This window comes from Pituophis catenifer, unplaced genomic scaffold (genome assembly GCF_029215685.1).
Source record: "Pituophis catenifer annectens isolate HBS135680 unplaced genomic scaffold, rPitCat1.0.hap2 SCAF_2, whole genome shotgun sequence".
Classification (NCBI taxonomy): Eukaryota; Metazoa; Chordata; class Lepidosauria; order Squamata; family Colubridae; genus Pituophis; species Pituophis catenifer.
In genome coordinates, this window is record NW_027256882.1 from 38313588 (window position 1) to 38327114 (window position 13527).

General features: G+C 38.7%; 1 protein-coding gene across 1 annotated transcript; it reads right to left on the reverse strand.

Moving 5' to 3' along the window:
• Positions 1–1219: 1219 nt before the first annotated feature.
• LSM2 (LSM2 homolog, U6 small nuclear RNA and mRNA degradation associated) lies at positions 1220–12408 on the reverse strand. The gene is made up of 5 exons (XM_070933423.1): positions 12288–12408; positions 10413–10480; positions 10196–10226; positions 9489–9548; positions 1220–2328 (listed from the first exon to the last, which is right to left on the reverse strand). The coding sequence occupies exons 1-5, from the start codon at positions 12288–12290 to the stop codon at positions 2203–2205; spliced, it is 288 nt and encodes a 95-aa protein (XP_070789524.1). The 5' UTR covers positions 12291–12408; the 3' UTR covers positions 1220–2202.
• Positions 12409–13527: the final 1119 nt, after the last annotated feature.

Here is a 13527-nt window from a genome sequence, read left to right on the forward strand (position 1 = left end):
CCATTTATTTTTAACTCTGTCCACTTGGCTAAAGGCTCCTGGTTTAGGCTTTTATCTACCTTTTTATTTCCTACAAAATTGCAAAAAAAAAAAAAAAAAAGGTGCTTCTTTGAATCTTAACCATTTCTTACTCTCAAATTATATTTTTTGCAGCTCCCATATCCATATCCATCCATCTATCTACATATCTATCTACATATATTTTTCCCATCCTCATTATTTGCAGCACTCTTGGCTCCTCCACCAAGCATCTCTAGAGCTCTAACAATTCTTTCCCTGTTTCAACCAGTTTCCATATCCTCTTCCTTCATGTCTGCTCTCCAGTTTGGGGGAAGAGACTAATTAATTATTTTTCTTCAATTATTTCATCTCTCAATTTCTTTTTCTTCTGTGTCATTTATTTCTTGCAGTTTCTTCCCAAATACAACACTCCAGTTTTAATTTATTCATTCATTGATACATCTTTTCCTTTACATTCCACACTGTAGGCTTGCATATGCCATGGTCTTTACCAAATCAGCCCAAAATTATGCATCTGAGCTGCCCACCACGATTCTGGTCCCGCAAGGTTTTCAGACAATGCTTTTAAACAAAGACTTTGTTTTCAGCCTTAGTCATCCCCACTCCGTATGTAACATTCCTTGCTAATGTTAATGTTAAAAGTAAGGTATGATGTAATATGGCCATAAAAGCAACAAAGCTAGTGTTACCCAATATGCCCATTTAAACTAGGGACTCTAATCTAGAGAATACAGATAGTCTTCGACTTATAACCATTCATTTAGTGACCGTTTGAAGTTACAACCGCACTGGAAAAAGTGACATGACCATTTTCCAGATGATCGTTGCAGCATCACCGTGTCATGTGATCAAAATTTGGAAGCTTGGCAACTGGCATGTATTTATGACAGTTGTAGTGTTCTCGGGTCATGCGATCCCCTTTTGTGACCTTCCATCAAGCAGTCAATGGGAAGCCAGATGCACTTAACAGCCATGTTACTAACTGAACTGCAGTGACTCACTTAACAACTGTGGCAAGAAAGGTTGTAAAATAGGGTAGAACTCACTTGTCTTGCTTAGCAAGGGAAGTTTGGGATTCAATTGTGGTTGTAAGTCGAGGACTTTAAAAGCCAAGTGCTGTTGCCCGCCCACGTAGAGACACAAGCAATACATACACTGTGTTTTTTTTAAAAAAAATAACCTGGTAGCCCACAACCAATTCTATCTTTCAAATCAAACTTTTAATTGTCCACTTTCTGTTTAACAAATCATTACGCTTTCAAAAAGTCTTCCTAAAAACGTGCATATCCCATAAAACATAAGAATAACAATACAAAAGGCAACAACAAAGCCAGTGAAATGTTTAAAAAACTCAAAAATGGCAGGACTCGACCTGCAACTTTTTTCTAATGGCCAGAAAAAACACAGCTGCCGTTTTATATTGCAATGAAGGAAGCTTGGATTGACACTGAATGGTATTATATTGTGTGTACAAAAAAATCAAATGGGACACTCTCCATATTTGGGAGTTTGCAGGTCTCCTTTCTAACCTGCTGAAATTCCAAAGAAAGCATCGCTTCAAATCCTATAAATAGGAAATACACCAACATGAAAAAAATAAAAATCACAGTAGCATTAGCTGTGCTGCATCGGGACAGGAGGAAATTAAAGAAATTAGAAAGGGTTGGTAATACATGAAGAAAACCAGGTTTAGGGCACTTTGTAGGGCAAACTAGCTACAGAAATAATTACATTTTCATGGTTGAGTATCAATCCTTGACCAAAACTGGAGTTTCCCGCTACATAACAGTGCCATTCACTGAATGCTGAAGAGAGCAAGGAAGAGGATCTATAATGGAAGGATTTTATTACTGGCTTTAAATTGGAAAGAGGCGACCTAAGATTTCTTTCTTCAATTTAGTGCTCACCAACCTTCATCTCCAGCAGTCCTAGGAGACGGAGGAGGTTGGTGCGAACATCTTTAACCACTATGGATGCTGCATTCAGAAGGAACAAAGGAACAAAACAAGTGGAAGCATCGTCTGTATCCAAGGAACATACTGCAGATGGCCGTATTTACAATGCTAACTTTGCTGGTGCTTCCCAGAGAAAGCGATAACGTGACCTTCCACCGTTCTGCAGCTCTTCTTCAGGGAAGGTCAAGTCACACAGGGAGAATAAAAAAATAAAAATAAAAATTCATCACTGCTTCTGCTGCAGGGCTTCCTTGCGAGCCGCATCTTGTAAGAGTTGGGTGTCCACTTCATCGGCCGGAAGCTGGACGTAACGGACAACAGAGCCACGAATGAAGCAATTCTTGACCGACAACTGAAGAGAAAGGGAGAAGAGCATTGGAGGGCAACGTTAAGGATCAATGTGTCTAAAGTCAGGCTTATTCAGGCAGCCAGGTACAGGTAGTCCTCAACTTACGACCACAAATAAGCCCAAAATTTATATTGCTAAGTGAGAAATTTGTTAAGTGAGTTTTGCCCCATTTTTATGACTTTTCTTGCCACATTTGTTTAATGAATCACTGCAGTTAATAAATTAATAATACGGTTGTTAAGTGAATTCAGCTTCCCCCATTGTCTTTGCTTGTCAAGGTCGCAAAAAGGGATCATGTGGCCCCAGGACACTGCAACTGTCGAAAATGTGAGTCAGTTGTCAAGGATCCGAAATGTAAATCACTTATGACCTTGGGGATGCTGCACCGGTCATAAGTGTGAAAAATGGTCCTTAAGTCACTTTTTTCAGTGCTGTTGTAACTTCCAGTGCTGTGGAGTCGGAGTCGGAGTCGAGGAGTCGGAGTCGGAGGAAATTTTGGGTACCTGGAGTCGGAGTCGGAGTCGGCAAACAATGCACCGACTCCGACTCCGACTCCTACTAAATTTAGATTGGAATTTTAAAAAAAGCAAGTTTAAATGTCCCAATTCACAAAAAGTTATAATTAATGACTTCTCTACTGTAAGAATAAAGACCAATGCATGCAGTGCCTCACGTAACCGCAAAATGAACACGTTAAGTGACCGTGAAGAAGCATGCTTTTCATGTGCTTCACTATAAGGCACGCAACGCACAATTAGGAGTGGCAATACTTATACTTTCCATAGTGTTGTGTTCTGCTGTTACAGGGAACGCAGCGCCCATGGGTAACCTAGCCTCTCACTGATAAGGGATTAAGTAAATATGTTTTTTGCAGGACTAGAGACACTTGCATAAGTGAAGGGAATGGAGGGTCAATAGTTCAAGACTGAAGCTGTAAACCATTGGAAAAACTGCTGTCATTCAGCTAAGGCTATAAAAACTTGTAAACTCTGATTGTTAGCTTAAACTTTAAACATGACTATGGGATTCTACTAGGGAAATCATGTTTTATAATAAATGCCCCTTCCTGGATCCTCCCACTGCCCTATCTTCAGCAGCAGATCAGCACACAAAAAGGAGAAGGCAGCAGCTTCTGCCCAACTACCTCTCTCTGCTAGAAGAGCTTAGAACAGCGGTTCTCAACCTGGGGGTCGCGACCCCTTTGGGGGTCGAACGGCCATTTCACAGGAGTCGCCAAAGCCCTCTCTGCCCCCCCCATGCCTTCACTCACCCTCACTCTCTGCTCTGTTGGATCGCTGGCCGTTCGTTTACCCCGCCCACTCCCAATCTATTGCTGCCTCCGATGGCTAGAGGAAAAAAAACTGTTTAAATTCTTGCCACGGGGCTTCAAAGGGCCGCCCTAGAGCCAGTGGTGCAGCCCAACCGTTTGTTAAATTGCTGGCTTGCCCCGCCCCTCCGCACCACTATTTATTGCCAATAAATAGTGGTGGGCGAGGGGCGGGCGACCCAGCAATTTAACAAATGGTTCGGTGGTTTTTTGGTAATTTTATTGGCCCACGGAGCTTCAGCATAGGCTAATTAGCCCTTGATTAGATCGGCTCCCGACCCCCAGCTGATTTGCTCTGAGCTGTTTTGCTCAGTGCTCTTTTGCTTGCTTGGAAAGACTGCAGATTTTTCCCCCCCTAGCTATACTGAAAAACGAAAGAGAAAGTAAAGCAGGCTGTTGGTTTTGCATGTTAGAAAATTAGGCAGGCAGATTTCTTTTCTTTTTCCTCACCAAAAAAGGTAGGTGCAAACAACGGGAAATTTAGGGAAAAAAGGAGATTTTAAAACACAAAAGAAAAAAAGCTCTATTTAACTAGGGAATTGTAATAATTGAGATACTATTAATTGTATATTGTGTTGAAAGCAGAAATGGTTAAGTTGTGGTTTGGAGGAATATATGGGGGAAATTATTTGGTTTATTATTATTGGTAAATATAATTAATTGATTTGTAAGAAATTGGATTGCATGGAAATAATTGGAATATTCATGTTCATATTGATTAATATACAAAAAAGGTAGTTATATAACTAATTGATTTATATTAAAATGTTGAATTTATATTAAACAACTGTAATATTACATAATTAACCAATGTGAGGATGGATATAAAAATAGATGACAATGGGAAGGGGTATAATATAGAAGGGAAAAATTGAATTTGATTAAGATTAGAGATGAGGATGAAGGGTAATATTGGTTTTTTACAAAAATAGATGAGGAATAAATATGGCAAAAAGGAAATATAGAAATTGTAAATTTAATTGAAATGACTAAACACTGTTTAAATTTATGAACCGGCCAAATACTCTGTTCAAAGAAAATACATTGTATGTTTGTATGTGTGTTTCTAATTATTGTTATTTATTCATATTTGTTCTCTTTTATTCTTTAAAGTTTAACAATTCATTCTTTATCTTAATATCTTTATATTTGTTTGGGGTTGGCTTTCTTCCCTTTCATCTTTTTTATTGTACAGCAATCTTTCTCCTCAAACCTACCACCTCTCTCTTTTCTTTCCTTCTTACTTTCTCTTCCTCACCCTCTTCTTCTCCTCCCTACTTCCTCTTCCTTTCTCCTTCTCCTCCTCTCTTCCTCCCTCTCTTACCCTCACTCCTACTCTAATTTCCCTTCCCTTCCTTCATCCCTCTCTATTGCTGTATCCTTTTATGTATATGGACTACTCAGAGGGCTGAAAAAGTTATTTCTGACTGGTCCTCTCCCTTTTGACCAGTCCTCGAACTTACGACTGTCCTCACATTTTACGTTTTTGCCCTATCTTGTCACCATGGTGAAGAGAAGCAGTTGTGAAATGAGTGACATGGTTGTTAAAAATGCTGCACGGGCATAAATGTGAGGATGGTCATAAGTGTGAGGACCAGTCAAAAGTGCGAGGACCTGTCAGAAATGACTTTTTTCAGCCCTCTATACACATAGCCATGGCCACCCGGTCACATGACCAGCTAGCCACACCCACCCAGTCACATAACCTCCAAGCCATGCCCACAAAATAAGCCACGCCCACAGAACCGGTAGTAAAAAAATTTAGAACCCACCCCTGGTTGGGGGTCACCACAACATGAGGAACTGTATTAAAGGGTCGCGGCATTAGGAAGGTTGAGAACCACTGGCTTAGAAGAACTTGGTGGAACAGCTTCTTGGATTCAACTGTAAGTGTTTATATTGTATAGGACAAATCATGTCTAGGTTTAGTGCTGGGATATATAGCTTATTTGTTTGTATAAAGCCATGTACGTACAACTTACAAGACTGTGTATGTTGATATTAAAAATCTAATTATATGCCAGTTAGTATAACATATTTTATATTTTAGGGAAAGAGGCATCCTAAACAATGGCAAAAAGACTGCTAACAACAAACACAACAAAGTCTACTGTTTATGAGCACTTTGCATTATCAAGTGATGGAAAACATTACGTGTGCCAATGTATTAGAAAAGATGATGATGGTGAAAAACAATGTGATGCAAAAATTAGCAGTTTCAGTGGGCCTGATAAAAATGCACCTACAAGAGCATCAAATTTGAAAAGACACTTACAGCGTTTTCATCCCAAAGTGTTAGAAGCCGTGAATGAGAAAGATAGCAATGAAAACATTGCATCTACTTCTGTGACAAAAAACGTTCAGAAATCTACTGGAGAACAATCACAAATAAGAAAATTCTTTATATCTGACAAAGTTACCATAAGGATGACACCAGAAAAATTCAAACACCACATTATTGAAATGGTAGTAAAGAATAGTGTACCACTATCCTTCTTTTCACAGACAGCCTTTTTAGGCCTAAATGGAGAAATGGCAAAAAAACTTGGTGTTTCTCTGGAAAGAGAAAGTATAAGGAAACTTATAATTGAGGAGGCCAAATGTAAAAAGGAAGAACTACAGAAAGTTATGAAAGGACGTTTTGTCTTCCTTAAAATGGATGCATGCACACGTCACAGAGTCAATTATTTCGCTATTAATGTTAGATTTGTGGATGAAAATAACAAAACAATAACACGGACCCTCGGAGTAAAGGACACTCAGGCACATCACACCAGTGATTACCTTCAGAAGTTAGTGGAGGGTGTTCTAGAAGATTTTGAAATTAAAAAGGAACAGATTTTATGTGTTGTGACAGATAACGCTTCTAACATGTTGAGCACAATTGAGAAGATGAAGGCAGATGAAGAAGGTATCAAACAGATATTAGACTTAGAGGAAGACAGCTCTGCAAGTATTAGAGAAAGTTTAGAAACTGAAGAGAATGCTGACATTTTTTTAGACAACTTTGTTGAAGAAGCATTGAAGCTTGCTACTATTCATCATATGCGATGTGCTGTTCATACACTGCAACTTGCCATAAGAGATGGATTAAAAGATCGCCATGCAGCTACATTAATTGGCAAATTACGGCAAGTAACTGTTGCAGCCAGGGCCCCAAAAACAGATGCAATTTTGAAAAGACGTGCAGGAAAAGGAGCCATTTTGGATCAAACAACTCGCTGGGGAAGCACTTATTTAATGGTGAAGCGTTTGCTTGAACTTAAAGACTTCATAGAAGAAATGGACAATGAAAATCTTGCATTAACTGCAAGCCAGTGGACACAAACAAAAGAGCTGGAGAACCTTCTTTCTCACCCCTTCACTGTCACCAAGAGGTTGCAATGTGATGATCTAACCCCGGGTAAATTCCTCTTGGAATGGAAGAGCCTGTTATATCGCCTGAACAAAAATGGAGGGTTAATAGCTGAGGGCATTGCATCTTCAATGATGAAAAGAGAGAGTCTTTTGCTGGAAAATGAAATCTTGTTAGCGGCTATTTATGTCGACCCAATGAGCCGACTTTTATTGAACAGTAAACAGATTGCTACTGGGAAAAAGGCCCTCTATGATGTAGCAGTTCGCATGAAGGGATTACGACCTGAAATACCTCCACAGGAGGATGGAGTTCTTTTAAGCAATAGTGGTAACTCAGAATCATCTTCTTCAAACGAAGAATTAGACTTTGATTCCTTCTTAGACAAAATGGAAGTTGCTAAAGGAAAGCGACGTCGCATAAGCGTTACAGAACCAGTAAATGTCCAAATAAAAAAATTCCAACAGGAGTTTTATAAAGCACTAAAAGAAGTTGAAAAGTATGATCGCTCATCAAAACTTACTGTTGAAGAAGCCATCCTTGTTTATCCAGAGATCGTTAGTGATGTGGCCAGAATAGTTACTGCAATGCCACCCACCCAAGTCAGTGTCGAAAGATTATTTTCAGCCCTAAAAATAATAAAGTCTGACTTAAGAGCCTCTATGAAAGAGGATCTGGCAGAGGCAATTCTCTTCCTTAGAACTCTACATTGAATTGATTTGCATTTGCTAAGCCTATAACTACATTTCAAGATTAATATAAACCATTTCTAGGTTTTACAGATTTTGTTTTTGGTTCATATAGATAAGCTTTGTTTTTGTTCTAAAACAACCAAATAATGTGGTTTGTATTTTTGAACTGGTAAAGTTCCTGTTCCTGATGTTTATGCCTGCTGCTACTATCCAGCAACTTGATTAATTAAATTAATAAAAAAAAATTAATAAAACTTTGTTGTTTTCATTGTGTTTGTCTTTTGCTTAAACTGTTCAATACAGTAGACTGTTGGCTTCCCAGCCAGTAGTCCTGTGGTAATGACATGTATGTTGCCTTTCTTTCCTTCAAGGAATGTATAAAATACATTCGCATATTAATACAGAGGAGTCGGAGTCGGGGAGTCGGAGTCGGAGTCGGAGTCGGAAGTACAAAAAACTGAGGAGTCGGAGTAGGAGTCGGAGTCGGAACATTTATCTCCCGACTCCACAGCTCTGGTAACTTCGAATGGTCACTAAGTGAACTGTTGTAAGTAGAGGACTACCTGTATAATTCAGCTAGAATAAGAATTATTTTAGGCTGTTGCGTTTTGGAACAGCATGGGTTATGAGTGCTTACTTTTGTTTCCTGTGCTAAATTATTTTCCTAATTCTGTCAGCTACTGTTAAACAAACCATTAAAATATCACACCATTAAAAAAAAACCCACATCTCCAGGGCATAGGGGACAGGAGGTTGCATGCCTGGGAAATGTTATTGCTCTGCTGAGTACAGGTAGTTTTTGACTTATGACCACCACCGAGCTCCAAATTTATGTTGCTAAGTGAAAAATTTGTTTTTTCCCCATTTTATGACCTTTCTTGTCACAGTTGTTAAGTTAGTTGTTAAGTGAATCTGGCTTCCCCACTGAGTTTGCTTGTCGCAAAAGTGATCACATGACCCCTGGATACTGCAACCGTCATAAATAGGAGACAGTTGCCAAGCATCCGAAAAAGTCATGTCACTTTTTTCAGTGCCGTTATTTCAGTTACTAAAGGAAGGGTTGTAAGTCGAGGACTACCTGTAATTAGTGAGTTTGGTTCTTGACCATTGTTGATTATTGTTTAACATTTATGTTACATTGAATGTTTCTGCATTGTTTATGATGTGCTGTTGGTCATCAAGGATCAATATTTGTAAGATGGGTGTCATGTAAGTTGACTAAATAAAAAAATCAATCAATAAATAAGCGGGAACAGCTAATTTCAGTAAAGTACCTCAAGTTTGCTCCCGCCCCAATATTCACAATATTCACAATGGTCATGCATATTATATGTTGCTCTTCTAATTTTACACTCCAAATTGCTGATTATAAGGTTGAAAACAGGTTAAAATAGATCAAGAAAAGCTACAGTTAAAAACATATGCAAAAGTAATACATCCAGTCACAGTTTTTGTTCCATACAGAATCAACCTTGTGAACTCTCAAGTTTCCTCTTTCCACTACATATTCAAAATGGACAGTGATTAATATATGTATATATGTGTGTGTATATTTATGTATGTATATAGCATGTGTTATGTAGGAGTTTGGGTAGATATACGCTTTCTCTTGAAGTGCAGAATTTCATTTTTAATGAAATGGGCCATGTGCTCATAGTAAAGGAAATGACAATAAAAGCTATCTTATTTTATCTTATCTCTTAATAAATATATGTTGTAAGGCATTCTTGGTTAAAATAAACAGCCAATAACCTTCGAATCCTGCCATGGTCATTAGATAAGCACTTACCATATGAGGATATTTTTCTGGGTCTGTCACACTAATGTCCGTGAGCTTAATATTCAGGTACTATGGAATCAGGGAAGAAAAAACAATAGTTCAGCAAACAAGCAAGATATTTTGTATATCCCAAGGTTTATCTCCAGGTCATTCAAGGCTGTCCATCCAAAATCATCACTAGTTTCTTTTCACCTCAGTGGGGATTACACCTACCTTTTGACAATCTCAGAGATTTTCCACATCCAAGTTCATTGTTTGTGGCATTGTCCACAAAGTTGCTACTTCCGAGAGGAGCAAAAGTAGAAGTCGTTGCCCTGATTTCTTTTTAATGTGAGTGGGGATAAAACAAATTTATTTGCTGCCCTAAGCTACTGCAAAGACAGAGTACAAAATGAAATATGCTGAAGGATGACTGTACGTATAGCAGAGGCGTAGAAATATTTCAGATATAGGAAAGTAGTGCTTTCAACACTGACCTACTTAGGCAAAATGCAAAACAAGTACATTCTTTAAAAGGGTTGCAAAAAAGTTTAGGGTTAATTAGAATAGAATAGAATAGAATAGAATAGAATAGAATAGAATAGAATAGAATAGAATAGAATAGAATAGAATAGAATAGAATAGAATAGAATTTTTTATTGGCCAAGTGTGATTGAACACACAAGGAATTTGTCTTGGTGCATATGCTCTCAGTGTGCATAAAAGAAAATTCATACCTGATCTACAGAGTGTAAGGTCCCACAGATGCTACAAAAAAAAAAAAAAAGGAAAGACAATTCAGAATTAAGGTGACAAGGGTTCTTTAAAAACACAACAGCATCTTGTGAATTAAATAAAGAGGGTGGGTTTACTAAGCAGCCAGAAACTAGAAGGCTAGGATCATAAAGAAACCAGGATTCATTTGCAGCCAAACAGCTGTGAATAAAAACATACCTCAAGTCATTCTTCAATTCCACTACTACGTCCTTCCCTACTAGGGATTTGAAGAAGGAATAGAAAAGCTGAGAACAAAGAGAAAAAAAATGAACATAAAACAAGCTTTAAGAAGCATTTCACAATCTAATGCATAGCATATATACAGACATACCTGTTTATCACACACACAAAAATAGTATAAGACAAAGACCCAAGGGAGGAGTTTGGGAGGCAAATAAAAAAACGAATAAGAATTGAAATACTAAAGCGGGCAAGAGATGATGGTTAGAAAGGGAATGCTGTTTAATACAAGACTGGCTTTATTGAGAGCTAGAATAGAGGTAGAAACAAGATCAAAGGGGAATATTATTATACATATTTTTATATAATATACCAAAAGTAATAGCTAGATGTAAAGTTTAGATGTTGAAAGATGGTATCACTATGTACGTTTAAATAATATTGTGATTACTATTAGAATGGTGCACAAAAACACTAAACTAAACAATGAAGGAACACACTCTAATACAAATATGTATAATAACATAAGTATTACCTAATAATACTTTTACATAGTAACAAATATTGTTACTATTATTTGTATTTAAATGAATGATACCCAGATGTCTCAGTGTTCATATGATATCGATGTATATCCAAAAATAAATAAAAACAGTATAAATAAAAATAGTATAAAATAGTATAATCTTACACTACTCTAAAGCCCAATAAATGCTACATCGGTATTGAGCAGAAACTACATATGTGCCCAAACATGTGTAAATCCTCATTAAAATAAAACAACACATTCATAATTAGCATTCAGCTTGTTGTGCATTTCAGCAGTTATTCTCAACTTCAGCAACTTTTTAAGATGTGTGGATTTCAACTCCCAGAATTCCCACGCTGGTTGGGGAATTCTGGGAGTTGAAATCCACACATCTCAAAAGCTGGGGGAAAAAACGCCTTATGGCATATCATGTCTACGGAGTGTCATCCAGGTCATGGTTTATTTATTTATTTATTTATTTATTGGTTCGATTTATATGCTGCCCTTCTCCGTAGACTCAGGGCAGCTTACAATGCATTAAGCAATAGCCTTCATACTTTTGTATATACCCGCTTAGTAGGGCTTTCGGCCCCCCACTAAGCGGTGTTCTTTTTTATACAAAGTCAGCGTATTGCCCCCACAAACCGGGTCCTCATTTTACCTACCTCGGAAGGATGGAAGGCTGAGTCAACCTTGAGCCTGGTGAAAATTGAACTCGCAGTAATTGCAGGCAGCTGGTGCTACTTAATAGCACTTTAATCTGCTGCGCCACCAAGGCTCTTTAGGTTGCCCCAAAGATGGGTTTTGTTTTTTTTCCCAAAAGGCAACTGGACTTTAGTTTTATGTCCCACTTTGGACTCAGCACCCAGTAAGCAGTTCCCAAGGGACTATATTTCATGGTTTGCATCAGAGAGAGACAGTATTAAGATTCTTTTTAAATTTTTCATGCATGCCCTACCTATGTACATCCACGTGTTACAAATGCAGGCGGTATACACGACCTGTCTTTCATCTTAAAAAAAAGCAAGGTCCTTTTTAACAGCAGACATTCAATACACATTTTTCGGTTTTTATGGCCTCAAGAAAGAAAAAAAGCATTTGGCGATTTGAGCATCTGCGGATATATTCAGGATTTGGCGCTAGAAGCCCCTGTTGTTACGATCCCAGCTAACAATGCCTAACACCAGTTTACCGGGCTGCAAAAATCGGATTCACACGTGACTTCTAAGTGCAAAGACGGATTCACCCAGGCATCTCCAAAATAAAACGATTAAAATGCCCGTTCCTTTCCCACCCCGACAGGGCAAAGCTATTACCCCACACATAACCACCGCTGCTCTCACCATATTTCACGCTGCCCGCTGCAGAAGCAAAGACCCCGCGTGGATCAACTCGCAGAACCAGGGGAGGGAAAGTGGGGGAAAAAAATTAGTAAGAAAGAACTTCCCGGGCTGCGCATGCGCGGTGAGAACGTCGGTCTTAACGGAAGGCGACAGAAATAGTGACTTCAGGAGCAACCGGAAGCGAACCGGAAACAGGAAGCTCTTCTTAAAGGAGCCGCCACCATTTTTTTGGGGGTGTGCTGTCTGTGCAAGGAAGAGTTATCTCTATAACTTTTTAAGAGTTGTCGGATTTGTTGTGCGTGCTGCGGTGAAGAAAATGCCTGCAGTTTGTCAGCCTTTTTTTTTCTTCTTATTTTTATAAATAACTCTTAATTTTATAAATAGCTCTTATTTTTATAAATAGCTCTTATTTTTATGAATAGCTGGAAAAAGTGCAAAAAAGGAGCAACTAAGATGATGAAAGGCTTGGAGACTAAAGCATATGAAGAAGGGTTGCAGGATTTGGGGTATGGCGGGTCTAGAGGAGAGAAGGACTAGAGGGGACATGATAGCAGTTTTCCAGTATCTGAGGGGCTGCCACAAAGAAAAGGGGAACAAATTATTTTCCAAAGCACCAGAAGCACCACAAGGAACAATGGATGGAAATTAATCAAGGAGAGAAGCAACCTGGAATTAAGGAGAAACTTCCTAACAGTGTGAACAATCAACCAGCTTTGCCTTCAGAAGTTGTGACTGGCGTTTTTTAAAGAAGACACTGGACAGTAACTTTTCTGAAATGGTATAGGATCTCTTGCTTGAAGAGGGGGCTGGACTAGAAGACCTCCAAGGTGCCTTCCAGCTATATTCTGATTCTGAAACTTAAGGCAGGAAACATACCTGATACTCCTTCCTCCTCTTATTTTCTTCACAACCACCACCCTGTGAGGTGGATTGGGTTGAGAGAGAGAGTGACTGGCTCAAAGTCACCCAGCCAGCTCTCATGCCAAGATGGGACTAGAACTCATGGCTTCCAGGTTTCTAACCTGGTGCCTTAAACATTACACCAAATTGGTTCTCTATAAGCTACGGTTAGATGTAACTGAGTTGAAGACATATTTATTTATTGGTTCGATTTATATGCTGCCCTTCTCTGGAGACTCAGGGCGGCTTACAATGCATTAAGCATAGCCTTCATACTTTTGTATATACCTGCTTAGGGCTTTCGACCCCCCCCCCCAAAAAAAAAGCGGTGTTCTTTTTT